Source organism: Bos javanicus, chromosome 19, assembly GCF_032452875.1.
Source record: "Bos javanicus breed banteng chromosome 19, ARS-OSU_banteng_1.0, whole genome shotgun sequence".
NCBI lineage: Eukaryota > Metazoa > Chordata > Mammalia > Artiodactyla > Bovidae > Bos > Bos javanicus.
In genome coordinates this window covers 21,602,235-21,621,856 of record NC_083886.1, presented here as the reverse complement: position 1 = coordinate 21,621,856, position 19,622 = coordinate 21,602,235, and the positions used below count along the sequence as shown (strand labels likewise).

General features: G+C 43.8%; 1 protein-coding gene across 5 annotated transcripts in view; it reads left to right on the top strand.

The window, feature by feature from the left end:
- PHF12 (PHD finger protein 12) overlaps nt 1-19,622 on the top strand; it is a 39,493-nt gene that overhangs the window by 1,015 nt on the left and 18,856 nt on the right. Inside the window, exon 1 of one of the 5 annotated variants that reach the window (XM_061390569.1) lies at nt 374-10,070. The exons of 1 other annotated variant lie outside the window; for it this stretch is intronic. In XM_061390569.1, coding sequence (XP_061246553.1) covers nt 10,003-10,070 — 68 coding nt within the window. In that variant the 5' untranslated portion in view covers nt 374-10,002. 3 more of the 5 variants (XM_061390570.1, XM_061390568.1, XM_061390571.1) reach the window with 3 other exon arrangements.

The window sequence follows — 19,622 nt, the reverse complement described above, 5'->3', positions numbered from 1 at the left end:
CCTTGGCGGACCCTTCCCGGCACATTCCTTCACCCGGCCTACCCCTGCTGGCCGAGATAACGGGCGCTTGCAGCCGCTAGCTCTCTGCAGCCGCTGGGGCGAGCGCCTCCCTGCCCCCAGGTGCGGCCCGGATCCGGCCGTTTGAGGGGGAGGAGCAGCCGTAGGTCCGGACCCCGAGGTGGGGGTGGGGAGGAGTGCGGAGAGCCCCATCTGGGATTGGAAGTCGCTGGGGAGCCGGGACGGAGCCGGCGGGGCACGGCCGGCGGTGGCGGGGGAGGAAGGGGAGGAGCTCCGGGCCCTGCGCCGCTCGCCGCCCGCGCGCCTGCCTGCCGCCCTCGGGCTCCTGCCGGGATGGGCTGTCCTCGGGGTGGGTGCGCGGAGCCCTCGGCCGCCGGAGCTGCCCTGGTCCAGGCCTGAGGGACCCGGCACCTGGGCGCTCGCGGTCGTGGAAGAAATCATGGAGGGTGTCTCTGAGTCCGCCTTTGCTCTGCTTCTCTGTTTACAATATGGCGACCCGCCTTTAAATTATATTTTTATTCTCAGCGCCATTTTGGCTGCATATATGATTTGCAGACGTCTCCCGGGGAACGGTGGGGGTAACCTCGGAGTCCTTTCGGCGGAAGCCCGTCGGGGGCCGGAGCTGGGGTCTTGCCGCTGGGGTTCCCTTTCTCTCCCGCCGCTTGCCCCTGTTGCCTGTCGGAGCTGCCTGCCTCTTCCCTCCCCTCCCGGCGCTGCCGCCTCTTAGGAAATCGAGCCGGGTTAGACAATTAAAATTGCCCTTGGGCGCCGATTTCACTGCTCCGCGAGGGCATTTTTAAGGAGCGGAGAGCTGGAAAGCCGGGCGCTTTTTCTTACCCCCACTTACTGAACGCAAGGGGAGGGGAGAGATCGAAGAGGGAGGGAGGGACCGGGTTTAGTCGCCCGCTGCTTGATCTTCCTCAGCAGCTCAGCCCAGAACAATCCGACCAAGAAGAGTGTAAACTCCAGCTCCTGCCAGGAGAAATCACCTCGGCCTTCCTCAAAAATCCCACATCTGCGCCGGGACCCCGATCACATCTTGTTCGGATGGCTCTTGTTCTGTTCAGCAACAGTTGACTGAGGCAGATGTTTTCGAGAGGAGATGGCTGGGCCAGAGAGAGCGGGAAAGAGAGGGGCTGTTGCATTTGTTCCCACCAGTTTTGATATTGCCATTTTTAGCCTTCTCTTTAAAAAACAAAACAAAACCATAAAGTGAGGTTTTCCTTAAGCTCTCTATACAGTTCTATTCACATTCCGCCCCTAGGTTGGTGAAATAGTGCCTATTGTGTATTTGTACTAATTGCAGGTTTGGGAACACTTATTAGACAGATGACTGATACTGGGCTAATTAAGTCTGTGGTCAGAAGTTTTGTAGGAAGCTCCCATTACCATTCCCAAAATTCCTTTGCCCAGGAGAGCACCCCATCTTGGCTTGTAATGTTGCAGAGACAAAAATGATTATCCTGGGGGAGCTTTGCTGATGGCTTTAAAATTTTTATTGCTTAGTGACTAAGGCCAGCAGGAAGGGTCTGTGGTTTTTAGCCTTTGCTTCCTATAAGGTGTAAGCCATCTCCTGTCACATTTCCTGTGCTGTTGTTGAGCACAGAAGAGATTTGTACTGTGTGGCATTGTGTTGCTTACCAGTTATTCCCTGTTGCTTTTGTTTGTTTCATGATTGTGTTCGATACATACTAAGAGTGAATTGTAGACTCCTTGATTTAAAACATGGGTTAATATTTTACCTCTAGAATGAAGTGAATGTTAACCAAGAAGGGTGATTCCCATACTGAGTGAGACTTTTGTAGGCTCTTTATTATCAGGTGTTTAATCAAGCTGAAATTGTTTATTAAAAACCTCAGGCAGGGGGAAAGTGTGCTGTTTTGCCTGAGATTGGGCTTTTAAAGTCTAAAACTTAACTCCTGGATCTTTGCACTAGATGAGTCCAAGTCTTGTCAAGTTGTAACAATTAACAGTTCTACTTTAGCTGGTAGGAGAGAGGGAGGTGCTTTTCCTTCTGTCTTTTTGAGATTCAGACTGTGCATTTCATTGACTACTTTTTTTTTTAGACCATGAATGGAAACTGGTAATCAGAGATTTGAGAATCCTAGTAAATGAGACAGCCCTTGTTTCACATCTCCAGTTCCCTCTTTGAAGATGCCAGTACTGAATGTAACATTGATGTATCTCAGTAGTTACAAAAATCACAAAACATTGTAGATTTTGGTACAAAGGCAGGAAGCCTTCTTTGAAGTGAGGTTTATCCCACTTTACTGCTTCCTACCCCACACTCTTTCTAGCCCAGAAGTATTTCTTTAACCGTTTCAACCTGGGTAGTTAGGTCAAGCAGTTAATAGTGTCAGAGAATTTTGATTCCTGAGTGTGCTCGGTAATTTGGCCCATTATCACTTATTTGTGTCATGTGAGAGTGAGGTTAGGAGGTGTGTCTGTTCTCTCTTGCTTCCCTTTTTAACTGGCTAAGACTGGATTATTTACATAAGCATATTACTGTAATGATGATTTTCCTCTTGGACACTGTACAAAAGTGAAGATAGTTTTGCAAACTCTGTAGGTCATAATCGCAGTGCTGCTGTGGGTCTCCATTCCAAGCTCTGGGAGACAAGTCCAATTTCAGTCTCTGGTGTGCCTGACCAGCTTGTCTCACAGTGAACAGGATCTAGTAAAAGGCTCCAGAAGTGATTTTAAGCAAACTTTACCTGTTGGACTTAGTGACATGGACATAATCACAGGGGATTTTTCTAAGATAACCTACTGGAGGAATTGACTGCTCCAATAAGCTGTTTTAATTGTCTTGTCTTTTCTCGGAGGCCAGTGCTCTGTATGAGGAACCTTTCTTCCGGATTAGACCGGGAGCCCTGTTTCTGGGTTTTCTCTGATAACCTGGGTGAGGGAATGGATTGTCCTGTGCTCAGAATCCTGGACTCACTGAAGAATTGAACTTGAGGGGCTGATGTCTTCATATTTGTTTAAGTAATAGGGTAATCCATTTTATCCAAGTTTAACTGGTTTATCAGTTATTCAGAGTGGTGGTAAGGGTTACTAAATTTGCCTGTAGAGAACTAGGAAGAGATGTTTTCAAGTGTTCCCTAGTGAACCTGACCTTTATCGTAATTGTTGAGCTTTCTGAAAATACTGATCTCCATGGACTGGTCCCTAAAAATTAGCCTTTAAAAAAAAAAATTAGAAAACTGGCAGAGCTCTAGTTGCAGCTGACCCATCTTTCTGTTTGAGATGGATGGGATTGTTCTCAGGAGCAAAGGGAGTATAGTGAGGCTGACTGGAACCTAAATAGTTCCTTCTGATTGCATTTTGCTGCAGACAGTCTGAGGGACCAGAACGGTCTGGTTGAGAAGTGCATCTCCCTCGCAGACCTCAGCATGGTTGCTTCCCGTCAGACAGATTTCTGTAGCATTTGCCTCCGCATGTTATATTTGGAATTGTTGGCCGGCTTTCCTCTCTCTGGTGTTGGCAGCAAGATCCAAAACGAGGTTTTCGAAGAATGAGAGTAAAAAGGTCTCTGCACAGGCAAAACTAAGCTCAGCTTGGAGTTTTGCATATTTAATTTTCAGTGAGTCATAACAAGAAAGGTTTCACACACAGTAGAAAACTGCCTTGTAGAAAACCTGTATACTGTTCGAACTTCTAAGGGGCTGATTTTTCTGCTTTTGTTGTCGTTAGAATAGTATCAAGCAAGTGGTGAATTAAAATAGATTTATTTTACTGTTATCTTACAAATCTTTTGTTTCTGACATTCTGAGTGCTCAGAAGCCTGGCACTGAAGAACTGGGGATGACAGCATCTGAACTCCTTCCCTTCTGCCCCCTCATAGTAAAACGATTCAACAGTAAACAGACCTGGGACATCCCTGGAGATCCAGTGCTTAGTATTGCTTCCCCTGCAGGGGATGTGGTTCAATCCCTGGTGGGGGAACTAATCCCACATGCTGTGCAGAGCCGCTAAAAGATTTCTTTAAAAAACAACTCTAATTTGATTTTATGTTTATTTATTTTTGCATTTGCTGTGTTTTGTTGGAATCTGGATGTGTAGTATTGTTTTTAAATGATCCACTCAGACATTGAGGTTCCACTACCATTTAACTTTAACTCAATTTCAATGTGCATGCTTTGTGAACTTTACTGTTTTTTTAGATTTATTTTATTTATTTTTACCAAAGGTTTTGTAAACGTAACGTGGGGCTCAAGGGCCAATTCTAATGAAATGAGTGCTATAGTTTGAAGATAACATATAAACACTGTTTAAAAATATAAGGATAATACTTGGGATGAGTTGTTTACTCACAAAATGTCAATCTCCTGCTGTTCTTTAAGGCCCTCAAAGTACTTTACAGATGGGCTCCATTAATATGTTAGGACTGTTTGAGGCCTTTGTAAATGAGTTATGTGGTATTGGGGTTTTTATGTTTGTTTATTTGTTTTTTAACGTGTTTAAATGTGTAGAAGTCATAGTTAGGTACTGCCTTCATTTTAATCTTGGAGGTGAGATTCATCTTGGTCTTTTTAAAATTCTTAATCAAGTGTGTTTCCAAGAGAATTTTTTAAAAGCCAGATCATAAAGGCAAGTAAATTATTTAATTTGAGCTGAAAAGGAATTCAAATAGTCACTACTATGTGTTGCATGAAACACTGTTTTTTATTAAGTTCTTGAATAGAAGTAAAGTGGTACTCAGAACGGCTCAGTAAGTTTTCGGGGTTCATCCTTCTAAGATTTGTGAGTACTTCATTCTTTTTTATGGTTGAAAACGGTTCTATGTATGACTACCATATTTTATATATATACACACACACACACCATATTTTTTAAGTCCATTCATCAGTTGATGGATATTTGAGTTATTTCTTCTTTTTGCTGTTGTGAATAATCATGCTGTAGATACTTGAGTGCAAGCGTTCGCATGGACATCTGTTTTCATTTCTCGTAGGTATATACCCAGGAGTAAAATCTCTAGGTCATATGGTAACTCTTACATTTAACCTGTGAGGAACTGGCAGACTATTTTCCCCAGGGGCTGCATCATTTTGCATTGCCATCAGCACTGTGTGAGCACTCCAGTTTCCTTATGTCCTTTTCAGTGCTAGCTATTACTTGTCTTCTTGATTAAAGCCATCTTATGGGTATGACATGCTCTCTCTCTGTGGTTTTGATTTGCATTTGCCTGATGGCTGACGATATTGAACATCTTTTCGTGTGCTTCTTGATCATTTGTATATTTTCTTGGAAAAATGTCTATTCAGATCCTTTGATATTAATTGGGTTATTTGTATTTTTATTATTGAGTTGTAAGAGTTCTTACATGTTCTAGATACAAGTCCTTTGTCAGATACATGACTTGCGAGTATTTTCTCCCATTCTATGGGTTGTCTTTTCACTCCCTCTATCTTCTTATTTTTTAATTTTTACTCTTACCTAGTAAAAGATGGTAGATTTAAGCACACTTTAATGTCTTTGCCTATGTTGTCTATGTTGAGACAGTAAGTAAAGGATTTTTCTTCATGAACTCAGAATGATGTGTCTCAGTAGAGGGAACCTTATAATGATTTGGTGTGCTGCTATTTCAGCTTTTCTGGGTGACCACTCTTAACAAAAAAGTAAAGCTAGAAGTTACCATGGAGGATGTATAAAAAAAAATCCACCACCTGTCTCCCACCAGCCACAATAGAAAATTTCTGTGTACAGGCACTTCTCATACATGGAGGGCCCTGGTTTAAGGAGGAAGATTTTAATCACCTCAGTTTGATAGGTAACAGCCTTGGGGTGGACATAACTGTAGATGAATTAGTGAGCTTTTTGATCCCAGTTAACAAGAACAAAAAGTTTGTTCGAACATTGCAGTGAACTCCTCACCTGTTTATATGTATCTTTATATCTAACCCCAGATAGCACTAAATAGGGAGACAGCACAAGGAGACTATTTGCTTGAAGGTTTTATGTAGGTTATAAAAGAAAACAGGAGGGTTTTTTTTGTTTTTTTGTTTTGGTACCCTAGATATGCAGGTGTCCTGCTTCTTAACAGAAACGGGTATATTTTTTCTTCTATAAGTTGCTAGCACAATAGTAAATAGATGAAGTTGATTGTTGTTTGTTTGGGGTTCTGGGTAAGAGTTTTAAAATCCATCTCTGGGCTTTCGTGTCCCACCCCCAGCACATAAACAGCAATTCCTTGGGTGTGTAGCTAAGCAGGTCAACCTGGTAGAAAATTCTGGTGAGGTTATGATGGCATTTACTATGATAATGCCGCACAGGCTCCTGGAAATGCATTCTAGTTTTAAAGTGCCAGAGTTTTAAGTAATTAGAGCAGGGGGGAAAAAGTTTGTCTTCCCTCCTCCACTGCTCTTTCTTTGACTTAAAACCCCTAGGGAGTACAGCATGGGCCAGCTGCATTGCCATTCAATGAGTGACATTTCTGAGAGCACCTCTGCATAATGCTAGCCTCCCAGGAGACAGGACAGGAGTACAGCTGTCCCTCTGCCAATTTCCTGCAAGAGGAGGACATTGTATTCAGTGCAAGTCCTAGACCAAATTTCAAAAAGGCACTTTGGTGTTGCAGATTTGTCACTGTGCCCAGGCCGCATGCACAGGTCACTAGCTGACTGCCTTTCCCATGACTCAAGAACAGTTAAGAAGAATAAGAAGGTGACTTCTTTTTCTGCCTGCCATTTCCAGATATCAAATTCCTCATCCTTTAAGCCTTAATTTTTTTCTAAATCTAATTTCAACAAATAAGAATAAAGATGAAGTCTTTTTTTTTTTTTTTTTTGGTCTTTTTTGTTCTTTTTTCTAAAGATGAAGTTTTGTATGGGAGGCAAAAGACACTGAGAGGTGTATTGGACCACTGATAAAAGGAGAAATCATTGATTTGACCCATCAGCGAAAAGGGGCTTGGCCATTACACACAGCTCTTGTTGAATTCACAATAAGCAAATTCCAGGTATACCTTGCAGATTGATGACATTTTCTAAGTAATGAAAAAGTTGACTCACTCTTTCAAAGAACTACACTCCTTTTCCTTTTGCAATCCTATACTCAGTGCTCACTAAACTAGTTAAAAGCCAGAGACTGACCCATCTCCTCTGCTCACTGTTGCATAATACTTAGTGGTGTCACAAATGAAAGACGTGCAAAGATAAACACTGGTTGGGTAACAGAAATGATGTCTGGGTTCTTCGAAGCGGATGGTACCTTTGTTAACATAAACACGGTGACCGTTCCTTTCTCCCTAATTACGTTTGCTTTCCTATGTATTAGTAGCTTGGGTGTTTAATCCTTGCCCTTCCCCTGTTTTCTGACAAATTATCCAGGGTATCTCCCAGGAAATGTTTCCTGGTCTTGAAAGGACAAAAGCCTTAGTTACAGGGTAGAGTGTGTCAACGCCTGAACCTAACGTTGGTCTCTCTCAGTGCTTTGGGCTTGTATAAGGCTCTTTTTGAAGTAAACTCAAGTGAGCAGGAGAGGGGCCTTCCCAGGTGGCTCAGTGGTAAAGAATCTGCCTGCCAGTGCAGGAGATGCAAGAGATGGAGGTTTGATCCCTGGGTGGGGAAGATCGGCTAGAGAAGAAAATGGCAACCCACTCCAGTATTCTCGCCTGGGAAGTCCCATGGACAGAGGAGCCTCGCGGGCTACAGTCCATGGGGTCGCAAAGAGTTGGACACGTCTGAACACAGCACAGCACAAAACAGGAGAGGATTCTGTGGGATTTGAATTTATCCATAGGCCAAAGACATCACTGTACCTCCAGGCCAGGCAGGAGTGGGGGTACCTCAGAATTGCTAGCAAGGTTAAATTCCAGGCAGCACCAATGATTTTACAGGCTTTTATCCAGCTGTGATCCTCAGAAGGATGCTGGGTATTTGTTCCCGTCTGCATTTGTGCAAAGAACAGAGCAGAAAAGCCAATGAAATGCATGGAACTTTGAGTGAGTTTAGAGAAGTCTCTGCGTTACAAATTTGGGCAGTGTGGAGCTACTCCTGTTCTTTTTACCAGCCATGGGCTCGTGCGATGAGCTGGAAGCTTTTTAATTCCCATGTTCACTAACTGTCAAGAGTTCTGATTCCTGGTTTTAACGAAGCTCTGGAAACACTAGGGAGAAACTCTACGGTGAACTTTCTCCATGAACAATCAGCTGTTATTGGTCAAAATACATTGTGAAAATTTTACTACGTGAATCTCATTAAATGTGTCTGAGCCTGTAATATTCCATAGTTCTGTACCTGGGTTGGCCATATTTAACTTTGCTTGACCTTGCTTACCATTTTTATGAAAGACCATCTTAAATGTAGGGAGAATCCTGTCACTAATTTTGACCTTTATTGATGCTGATATTGACATTGTTTTGCTCTATTATCTGTGTCTTGCTTTATTCCTCCTTGGTAGTCCTCTCAGTTTTGCCTGGCAGAGATGACACTTAGTCATCTAACTCAAGGTAATTCTGACACCTGACTCCATGATATCAGACATCTTTGACTTTGAGCTGCAGTTTGTGGCACTGAAGTAAGAAAAATGTCTGCTGGTTATTTAAGTCACAGGAAAGAACTCCTGTCCAGGGCCTGTATGCTTGCTGCATGCAGGCTTTCCCCAAGTCTTAGCATTTGTGTGCACACTTTCAGGCCTTTAGGGTGATTGTTCTTTGGTGGGGGACCATGTGAGAGAACACTGGGCAGAAAGGAAGAATCATGGCGCTGTCTCTGACAAGTGTGTTTAGCTCCTAAATAGGTCACCAGGGGTATAACTGGAAGGCTTCAGAAGCCCAAGTCAGCACTTAGCTGTGGCATCAAACCACGACAGCACAGTCTGACAGCATGCCCAGGAGATTACTTCAGCAGGGCAGGGCGGGGAGCTTTGAGGTTTCTAAGTGAACTTGGGGGAGGGGCGAGCGGCAGAGTCAAAGACGAGGGGAATAAGTCCTGTGCTGTTTTGGCCCAAATGGTAGCTTTATGCCTCCTCCTTCCCTTTTTTTTTTTTTTTAAAGAAGACCCTGTCAGAGGAGAGTAAATGAAGCAGAAATCCTTCTTGGGGAAGAGCAGCTGGGCCATGGGTAGAAACCTGCTCTCCACATTTAGCTGGATTCAAATAGTTGGTCTCCCTACATCTAAGGTGTTACACTGGTTTTCATTTTCCCAACCTTTATAGAATTTTAGGCCCAGTATTTGTAAGATGTGAACTGTTCCAGATTCCCTGAGCTGTGTTCACAAGGAGAGTGTGGCCTGGCTATTTCCTTACTCTTGGCCGTCCACTGAAATTTGACCACAAAACAGTACCCAGTACCTCGGAGACTTTTAGTCTTTGTTTTCCATACCTCGGAGACTTTTATGGAATACACAGTTAAAATTGTTCTACTTTCCCATGGAATGTTCCCTGAGACCATTAAAAAGTGACTGTTGAGGCCAGAGTATCGACTCTTTTCTAAAACAAGTGGACTCCAGCATCCATCATTAGGTGAATGAATGAAGCCCATTTTTAAAATGTTTGCAGCCAGCTCATTTTCCATTGTGGAGAAGCCAGGATCGCAAGAACAGCCACGCCAGTGATAGATCAGGTCCTGTGGCACCGGGCTCGGCTGGTAGAGAAGTTAGCAGAGGCGAACCCCTGGTATAAGTGCCGGTGGTCTTCCCCGCCTCCTCCTTGCCCTGCACTACTTGTAATCCTCTTCTCCAGGTGTCCTTCACTGGGAGGACGGCCAATGAAGCTCTACATAGAAGGCAATAAAATTGGGGGGCACAGTCAGCTAGTTTGAAAGGATTATATGCCTGTGGAAGTGACGCAACTAGCTAAGTTTCTCAATGGGGCGTTTGTAGTGGCCTGGCACTGCACTGGCCGCCTTGTTAACACAGCCACTGAGGCTCTGCATGAAAAACCAGCAGTGCGTGTACTTTTTATGTACTTCGTGGCATTAGCTGTATTTGAGTCAGTAGCTGGGATAAAGGAGAGGAAGAAATAAGGTTCAGGGACCCCATGAACTTTCTCTTCACTTTCATCTCTTCAGTATCCTTCAGTGTGACCATCTTTCCTGCCTTTGAAAGGTAGGCCATCCGTGAAGGGAAAAGCTAATGCCCACACAAGTGTCCAGGGGACGCTTACTATTTCTTCTGACATTTAAATTTCATTAAGTTTTGTTCCTTCAAAACACAGACCAGTAAATTGAGAAATGATTAATACAGCTTTTAATTTAAACAGATGTTTTTAAATTAAGCTTGAACCGTCACCTCTTAGCTTTTCCAGGACAGAAACTGATTTCAGTTTATGAAAGGCTTGTTTCTTATGCGGGTAGATGCCTTTGTAGATCAAGATGGCTGCTGGGAGGCTGAGACACGGCTATGGTCCTGTCAGCGATCCCGTTTTGACTAGTACCGACACATTTCCTGAGCTGGCCAAGAGCAGCAGGGCCAGTCAGAGAGAAGAGGCCTGTTCTGAGCATGTATTGTCTTCAGCAGTCGGTCTTGCACAATGCCGTTAAATATAAATGCAGGATTTTTATCTGGTAGTGGACCTCACGTGGATGGATGAGACCCGTGAACTGTGAAATTAAAAATCAGAACCGCTCAGTGCTATTGTTTGCTGGCTGAACACCCCCCCCACCACCACCACCCCAAAAAGGGGAGGGGACATAGATGATGGGGAAGGGGGCTGCAGGCAGTGAAATCTTTCTTAGTCTGATATTTTATTTCAACTGAAATGACCATTTGTGGGGCTGGAGAGCTTCTGATTCTTGGAGAATGATGGGTTCTGACAGGAGGGACCCTAACCAGTTCATTTGACTGACCTCTTTTAGAAGAGAACCGAGTGGAAGGCTGTTGGTGTATTGTGTACAGAAAGGCTGTTCGAACAGTGTTCCTGTGTGTATTACATAGAATATTTTGACAGTCCAGGGAGAGAAAATGGAGTGTGTTCTTTTTTAAGTATTTCTTCATCCACCTGCTTCCTTTTGTCTTAAGACATACACCAAAGCTTTTAATTTGGTTAGGTGATATTTTCATGTCTCTCCGACTGCCTTTGGTTCAAGTTTTAAAATGTCAGTGTCACTTAGCTGAATGGACATTTGCAAGCCATACATCAGAAACAGCATATTAAAAAAAAAAAAAAGTCCAGAGCCCTATACCATTTTTATCTGCATGTTGTGATGCGAAAAAAGAGATCTCTGAAATAAAAGGCAGTCTTTCTGCTTCCTTGTCTCCCTTCACCTCTCCCCTCCTCCCTTTGTTCTCTCGATCCCCTCCCCCTCTCCCTTCCAGTTCTATATTGAAAAACTGCTTGTGCTGGATGGATAATTAGCGCAGAGCTATGGAGCAACAGGTCCCGCTGGTAGCGACTAAATCTGAAGTAAATGTTAATGTTGGGCAGGTTCACATGTATTAATAGGCGAAGGAGAGGAGTGAGGTTAGACTGGGATCAACCGCACTGGTATATGACTTGAAATAGATCCTCTTAATTAGAGAGCCAAGAACCATGACAACTACCAACATCTTCCACCTGCAGTGGTGAGCTGCTGCCTCATTAGTGAATGAAAGAGACATTCTAAATTAAAACCGGGCTTCTTCCATCCTTTAGCTGTAAGTTGGGATCATCTGGCTCTGGACTTTGAATCTTTGACCCAGCGCAGGCATTACAGTTAGCTGAGGGGTGTATGTCTGTGGTTTTCTCAATAGACCAATCTAGACACCCTCTTCAGCAACAGAGGCACATCATTTGATTTGTTGGTGGGAGTTCAGATGTTAGAGTCCTGCAGCAGAGGTTTAGGAGTGTTTGCTTGAAATAATTAATGTCTTTGACAAGCTTTTTTTTTTTTTTTTTTTTTAATTTTTGGCTGTGTTGGGTCTTCGTTGTTGCACGTGGACTTCCTCTAGTTGCAGTGCACAGGCTTCTCACTGTGGTAGCTTTTCTTGTTGCAGAGCCCGGGCTCCAGGCACGTGGGCTTCAGTAGTTGTCCACACAGGCTTACTTTTCCCAGACCAGGGATCAAACTGGTGTCCCCTGCATTGCATGGCAGATTCTTAACCACTGGACTGCCAGGGAAGCCCCTTTGACCAGCTTTTTAATTGGTTTGTGTGTAGATGTTACTGTTAACAGTTTATAGGCCCTCTCAGGCCTCACAGAGAGCTACTCTGTGAGATGCATATCCTTCAGTTGTACACTTTCTGAAGATTGAGAGCTCCATTGCTATGAAGTATTTTATAGCTTACAATGTCTTCAAGATCAGGTAGTGGTTAAAATAAATAGCAAGTTGAGGAGCGGTGAACAGTCACTCTCTGGCCAGTAATTGCTTTTAAACAAACGATCTGGAAGGAAACATCCATAGCTGTGAAGATGGGAAGATATTCTGTAAGAGCGCCATGCTCCCAGGACACCCTTCTGTCCTGGGGAGAAGGTGCCTGTCTTCTAGCACTGTGGGGCATATTCTTTGAAGCCAGAAAATAAAATAAAGATCCTTGGCCTGTTGTCTAAAGAACTGCCAGTTTTCCAAGACAAGCCAGCTCACGTACAGAACACGACTTTTCTAGGGCTCACCTTTCTTCCCAGGACTTAGTTCTCAGAAGGAACCTAAACGTGGTTGGTGGACCACTGTATGCTTGGTGGACTTCAGTCTCTGTTCCCAGGGAAATGTCTCCACTCCCAGAACCTTCCTTTATCAGGTAGGTTGTCACAATACCGAAATACACTTTCTTCTTCTAAGACTATAGTCTCGGGACTTCCCAGGCAGTCCAGTGGTTAAGACTCTGTGCTACTATCTCAGGGGGCATGAGTTCGATCCCTGGTCAGGAAACTAAGATCCCACATGATTCTGGGCATGGCCAAAACATAAAAAAATAGTCTTCTCATGAACACCTCAAGATCCTTAACTTCATCATCTCTAGAAGATCACTGGCTTAATTACCATTTGCTGAATAGCAGTTGTTGAGATATAGAAAGAATCAGGGAAGGGCCACTGTCACCTTCAGGTACCAAAAGACCAAACTTCTGAGGCTCTGGGTTGTCTGGGATCCATGAATAGTTGAGTCTTACATAGGTCTATATGCCAAGAAGCAGTTTGTAGTTGATTGTTCTTTTCACATTGCCTCTCGACTGTGATCCCTGAGAGCAAGGACCGTTTCTGAAATCTTGCCACTTAGTACATTGCTTAGCATAACGTGGGAGGGGGAGGTGTGGGTGGATGTGAGAGAGTTCAGTCATGTCCAACTCTTTGTGGCCCCGTGAACTGTATGTAGCCCACCAGGCTCCTCTGTCCATGGAATTTTCCAGGCAAGAATACCAGAGTGGGTTGTCATTTCCTCCTCCAGGGGATCTTCCCGACCCAGGGATGGAACATGTGTCTCTTGCGTCTCCTGCATTGGCAGGTGGATTCTTTATCACTGCACTGCCTGGGAAGCATAGTGTCCAGTAATACTTGAGTAGATGAATGACTCTGGTCTTCTCTGCCTAGAGGCTGAGCTTCTTGACGGGGTAGGTCATAACTGGTTTGCTTTGTGTCCTTCCTACAGCATGGTACCTCCAGGGTGGCATTGGTTAGGAAGCAGTGGAAACTCAGTAAATGAAGACTAATGGAGAGGGAAATGTTTGACCTTATGGTTGAGGAAGTTACCGTGATGGATATTCCATTGTGTTCCCCAGAAATAAGAGAACTCGCAAAGGTTCTTTAAAAACAGATTGGGCTCAAGATTTGGAAGAACCAGGAAGCTGATTTTGGTTCTCATTCTGCTGCTTTCTGACTCCATAGCTTTAGATAAATGAGTTTGGAGATACCTGTATGATGGGAGTAAGAATTTTCACAGTTTGATGGTGAAAATCAAATAAGAACATCTGTGAAAACACTTTGTGAACCGTAATACAGTAGATGTAAAATGAGATTATCACTCTGCTGTTTCTAAGCGTAGTGATGAGGAAGCACATTGATGTCTTTACAAGCGGCACTGGCTGACGGTAGTGTTTTTATGGTTTTTACTGCTGAGCAGCAGAAACTTTGATAATTTCAGCATCCTGACTTTAACTTTTAATCATATTCTTCTGTAGAGGATGGCCTTCATCCCCCTGTCTTCATTGATATACAGGATTGAGAGGGAGCTGGGATGGAACCATGTTCTTCTTGACAGGCATATTATGATTTAAAGACTTTGGCATGCATATAATTGTTTTGAAGTTGCATGCTTAACTTGTGAGAACACTGTTCTAATGAGGGAAGCAGCTTTAAGATGGGTGGATGAGGCAGGGGAGTCCTCAGGATGTGTGTGTGAGCAACCCCGAGGCTGCAGAATCTCCTTTCTCCCTGGGATCCTTTCTCTGTTGGCAGTGTTTCTGATACAGAGCAAAACCAGTCTGCTTGCAGAACAGCATCTTCAGAACTAGTTTCTAAGCTCATTCAGTTCAGTTCAGTTCAGTCGCTCAGTCGTGTCCAACTGTTTGCAACCCCATGAATCGCAGCACGCCAGGCCTCCCTGTCCATCACCAACTCCCGGAGTTCACTCAAACTCACGTCCATCGAGTCGGTGATGCCATCCAGCCATCTCATCCTCTGTCGTCCCCTTCTCCTCCTGCCCCCAATCCCTCCCAGCATCAGAGTCTTTTCCAATGAGTCAACTCTTCACATGAGGTGGCCAAAGTACTGGAGTTTCAGCTTTAGCATCATTCCTTCCAAAGAAATCCCAGGGCTGATCTCCTTTAGGATGGACTGGTTGGATCTCCTTGCAGTCCAAGGGACTCTCAAGAGTCTTCTCCAACACCAGAGTTCAAAAGCATCATTTCTTTGGCGCTCAGCTTTCTTCACAGTCCAACTCTCACATCCATACATGACTACTGGAAAAACCATGGCCTTGACTAGGTGGACCTTTGTTGGCAAAGTAATGTCTCTGCTTTTCAATATGCTATCTAGGTTGGTCATAACTTTCCTTCCAAGGAGTAAGCATCTTTTAATTTCATGGCTGCAGTCACCATCCGCAGTGATTTTGGAGGCCAAAAAAATAAAGTCTTACACTGTTTCCACTGTTTCCCCATCTATTTGCCATGAAGTGATGGGACCAGATGCCATGATCTTCGTTTTTTGAATGTTGAGCTTTAAGCCAACTTTCTCACTCTCCACTTTCACTTTCATCAAGAGGCTTTTGAGTTCCTCTTCACTTTCTGCCATAAGGGTGGTGTCATCTGCATATCTGAGGTTATTGATATTTCTCCCGGCAGTCTTGATTCCAGCTTGTGCTTCTTCCAGCCCAGCGTTTCTCATGATGTAGTCTACATATAAGTTAAATAAGCATGGTGACAATATACAGCCTTAACGTACTCCTTTTCCTATTTAGAACCAGTCTGTTGTTCCATGTCCAGTTCTAAGTTGCTTCCTGACCTGCATATAGGTTTCTCAAGAGGCAGGTCAGGTGGTCTGGTATTCCCATCTCTTTCAGAATTTTCCACAGTTTATTGTGATCCACGCAGTCAAAGGCTTACCCTACTCCAATGGCAGCCTGTCTTTTGTTGACCCATTTCATGAAACTTTGTGTAGATGTCTGAGTTGAAAAACTGCCTTCTAAGGACTTCCCTGGCTGTCCAGTGGTTAAGACTCCACATTTCCAGTGCAGAGGGCACAGATTCGATCCCCGGTCAGGGAGCTAAAGATCCTACATGCCATGTGGCATGGCCCAAAAAAAAAAAAGCTTTTTATAAAAACTGCCTTCCAAATAGCTTGAAAGGAATTGCTCAAAGCAAAGAGGAAAGAATCATCATCATGAGAAAGCTTGGTGGGTGATTCCTGTTTTCCAGCCACGACTCTGATGGTCATTTTCAAGAAACATAGAACTTCCTTCCCTATTCATCCCTTCTCAGAAATTACTGCCTTCTCTCGAGATACCATATTTTCAAATTTATTTCAAGATGCATATTCTGCCTCTGAGAAAGCAGCAAGGCCTCACTTTTTAAAATGTCTGTGTTCATCCTGGAGACAACACTCTGACTTTCCTGCACGACTCCCTGAACTTGCAGCCCTCATCCCACACTTCAGGGCAGACAAGAGGAGCCCATGGCCATAATCTAGGATTCTGAGAAATGTTCTTAAGCATGATATCTCTAAAAGTGATCCTTTAGAAGCCAACCAGGAGCTACTTTTGAGAGCTGCTTAGTATGGATTTTAAGCATTTTACCCCTGTGTTAAGAAAGATAAATTGTTTAAAGAGGATTTAAGTAGGGTGTTTCTGTATGAAGTTTAGGCTTGCAGGTATGGACTTTGATTCTGCTATCTTCTTATTTTGTGACAGAAAACATAAGTAATTTCACGTGTAATTTAACCACCAAAATAAGTCAACCACATTGCCTCATCTCATGACTTCGGCCAGGGGGCAGTTACATTCACTCTTAGAAGCCCATTCATTTTGTGCTCCCCTGTTCTTTAAAGCCTTATTGTGTACCTGCTGTGTGCCAGGCATTATGCAGAGTATGGAAATACAAAGGTAAATGAGGCAGAGAGCAGGATTCGGGTCCTTGAGAGTTCAGTGTATAGTGTGGCCCAGAAGTGCCATAGAGGATCGCGGGCTGTCAGAGGAGACTTCCTGGTGATGATGCCTGACTTGAGCTCCAGAAGATGAGGAGCTCACCAGATGAAGGACTGGAGGGAGGCTCAGCTTTTGTGGTTGTGGGTAGCAGCTCTGGCATGAGCAGAGACACAGGGTTGAGAAACAGTGTGGACTGTGTAGGGAGCCACCAGACTAATAGAGCTGGGGAAGGGGCAGATTCCTGGCCTGCAGTACTGAGGAGCTTGAACTTTATCCTTTTGGGGTGAGGGCGATATGGAAGGGCTTTTAATTAGGAGACTGACATGATCAGAATTGTGGCAGAATTATTTTGCCAGCAGGGTTAGACATAGATTGAGAAAGGCAGGAAGAGCAGCCGGGGGGGCATTCACATCTTGGTAAAAACATCTAAGCCACTGCCACCTTGCCTCACCCTTCCCTGCTACATGTTTGGTATAGGTTATCTTGATACAAAACACGAAGCCAGTAGGCAGATGAAAAGAAATGATGAAAAACAGAATCAGAAATGACAGCTCTTTCAGGGTTAATTTTAATATGACAGCTGCTGAAGCATAGCAGAGTCTGTAGGCCTTTGCAGATTACACACATGCATTTCATTAGTTTGGATATGGCCTGTGAGGAATATACTGGAGAGAACTAGGGGAGACTTTACCGGTGACAGTCGTGTGTGGTCCTCTAGGGCGTGCAGGCCTGTCCCAGTAGGCCAGCGTGCCTCCTGCTTTCTGCTTCCTGCCAAGGATCCTCCTGAGATTCCACCAGGGAGACTGAATAGGAAGCAGTGAGCTGTGAGGGCTTGCTGGACATCCTGACACGTGTGCCTAGGGCTCTGGGGATGTGTTGACAAAGCAGGAGCTAGGAAAATTTGTCAAGCTAAGTGCCATTTAGGTAGAAAGGGTAAAGTAGCCTAGCATTAAGGCCTAGGACTTAAGGAAGAGTCCTTATATATCCATAGCCTAAATATATATAATAATTTGTTTTTAGCATTTTTCATATATTATGAAAAAAAATGTCCTCCACACCATTCCAAGTTGGTGAATTCCAGGAACCAAATGTAGGAATTTCTTAAGCATAAATGTAACCTTATTCTATATAGCAGTTTTCAAACTTGGGTGTTGAGCAGAATCACCTGGAGAGCTGGTTAAACACACATCGCTGAGGCTGTCTCAGAATTTCTAATTCAGTAAGCCTGGAGTGAGGGCTCAGAATTTGTGTTTAATTTTTTAATTGAATTATAGTTAATTTACAATGTTGTGTTTCAAGTGTATGCAAAGTGATTCAGGTATACATACATACACACACAGAGGTTCTTTTTCATTATAGAGTATTACAGGATACTGAGCATAGTTCCCGTCACCATACAGTAGATCCTTGCTGTTTACCTACTTTATATTTAGCAGTGTATGTATGTTAATCACAAATCTTAATTTACCTTCCCCCACCCTACCCTCCTCCACTGCTATCTCCTATGGTAACCAAAAATTTGCTTTCTATGTCTGCAAGTGTTTTTTCTAAGTAAGTTATTTGTATCATTTTTTAGATTCCACATGTAAGTGATAAATGATGATTTGTCTTTCTCTGACTTGCTTCACTGAGCTGCAAGTGGTGGTTCACTCTTTTTACGGCTGAGTAATGTTCCACTGTATATGTGTACCATATCTTCCTTACACATTCATCTGTCGATGAACATTTAGCTTGCTTCTGTATCTTGGTTATGGTAGATAGCACTGCTGTGAACATTGGGGAGCATGTATCTTTTTGGACAGAATTTTTATTTGTAGTAAGTTCCCAGATGATGCTGATGCTGCTTGTCTGGAGACCACACTTTGGGATCCACTGCTGTAGAGACATTATAAATGTGACCCTCCTAAGAATTTACTAAAGTTTCATATGATTCTTATAAACCTTAATGGAAATCAATGATCTGGAGAATCGGTAAGACCAGCCCTCCACAGCTATAATTTTGATTCAGTATTGACTTACTGAGTGACTACTGTTTATGCAGCCTCTCTATTGTAAAGATACAAAGAGGAAAGGAGATCCAGTCCTTGTCTTGATTCCTCTGATAAAAGAAGTAAGAGAATTGTCATACAAGGGAAGGCATAAGAAGGACGTTTTAGTAGTCTGGGAAGAGCACATGGAGGAGTTGTGTGCTCAGTTACCTATCACTGGTAACAAACTTCCCCAAAACTCAGTGGCTTAAAACAGACCCTAGTTATTATCACCCACAAATCTGCATGTTGACTAGGCTCAGCTGGGTGGTTTTTCTGTTCAGTTGTTATCTGGGACTGTGGTTATTTGGAGGCTCAGCTGAGTTGGCATGATCCAGGATGACTCAGGCATGTAGCAATAGTCGGTGCTGGCTGTTGACTTGGAGCTGATTGGAGTGCCTGAAGTCTCCTCTGTGTGACCTCTCAGCATGAGAGCAAGGCTCTGAGATGGAATATTCCAAGCGTGTAAAAATGGAATCTACAGGGCTCTTCAGACGCAGCCATGGAAGTTCCTACATTGTCACCTCTGCTGCATTCTGTTGGTCAGAACAAGTCACAAGAGAGAATGCCTCAGTGATCCAGTGGTTAGGACTCCACACTTTACTGTTGAGGGCATGGGTTCAATCCCTGCCCTAGTTGGGGAACTGGGATCCCGCAAGCTGTGAGGCGTGGTCAGAAAAAGACAGGCAATTCGAGAGGAAGGAAATGGACTACTTCTGGGTGGAAGGGTAGCAGAGAATTTGTAGCTGTCTTTCATCTACTATAGGCTGATTGAGGCAGGCCCTACAGGGTGAATAGAGTTTCGATAGGCGCAGCTTTCAGGGGGAAGAATTTTAGAGGAAGAAATAGCAAGTCTTCAGTTTAACTAGGGGGGAAAGTTCCCAAAAGGGGCCTGGGAAGATGGAAGAGGACCCTGTGACAGACGGCTTTGAACAGCAGGTGGAATATCGTGGACTTCCACTGGCCAACTTTGAAAAGGCTGTGGAGAACCTCTCTCCCCGTGATTTTATTAGCATGGTGCAGAGTTTAGAAATGACTTGAATACTCCAGACCAGTTCATTATATCTTTCACTGTCAGTCCAGT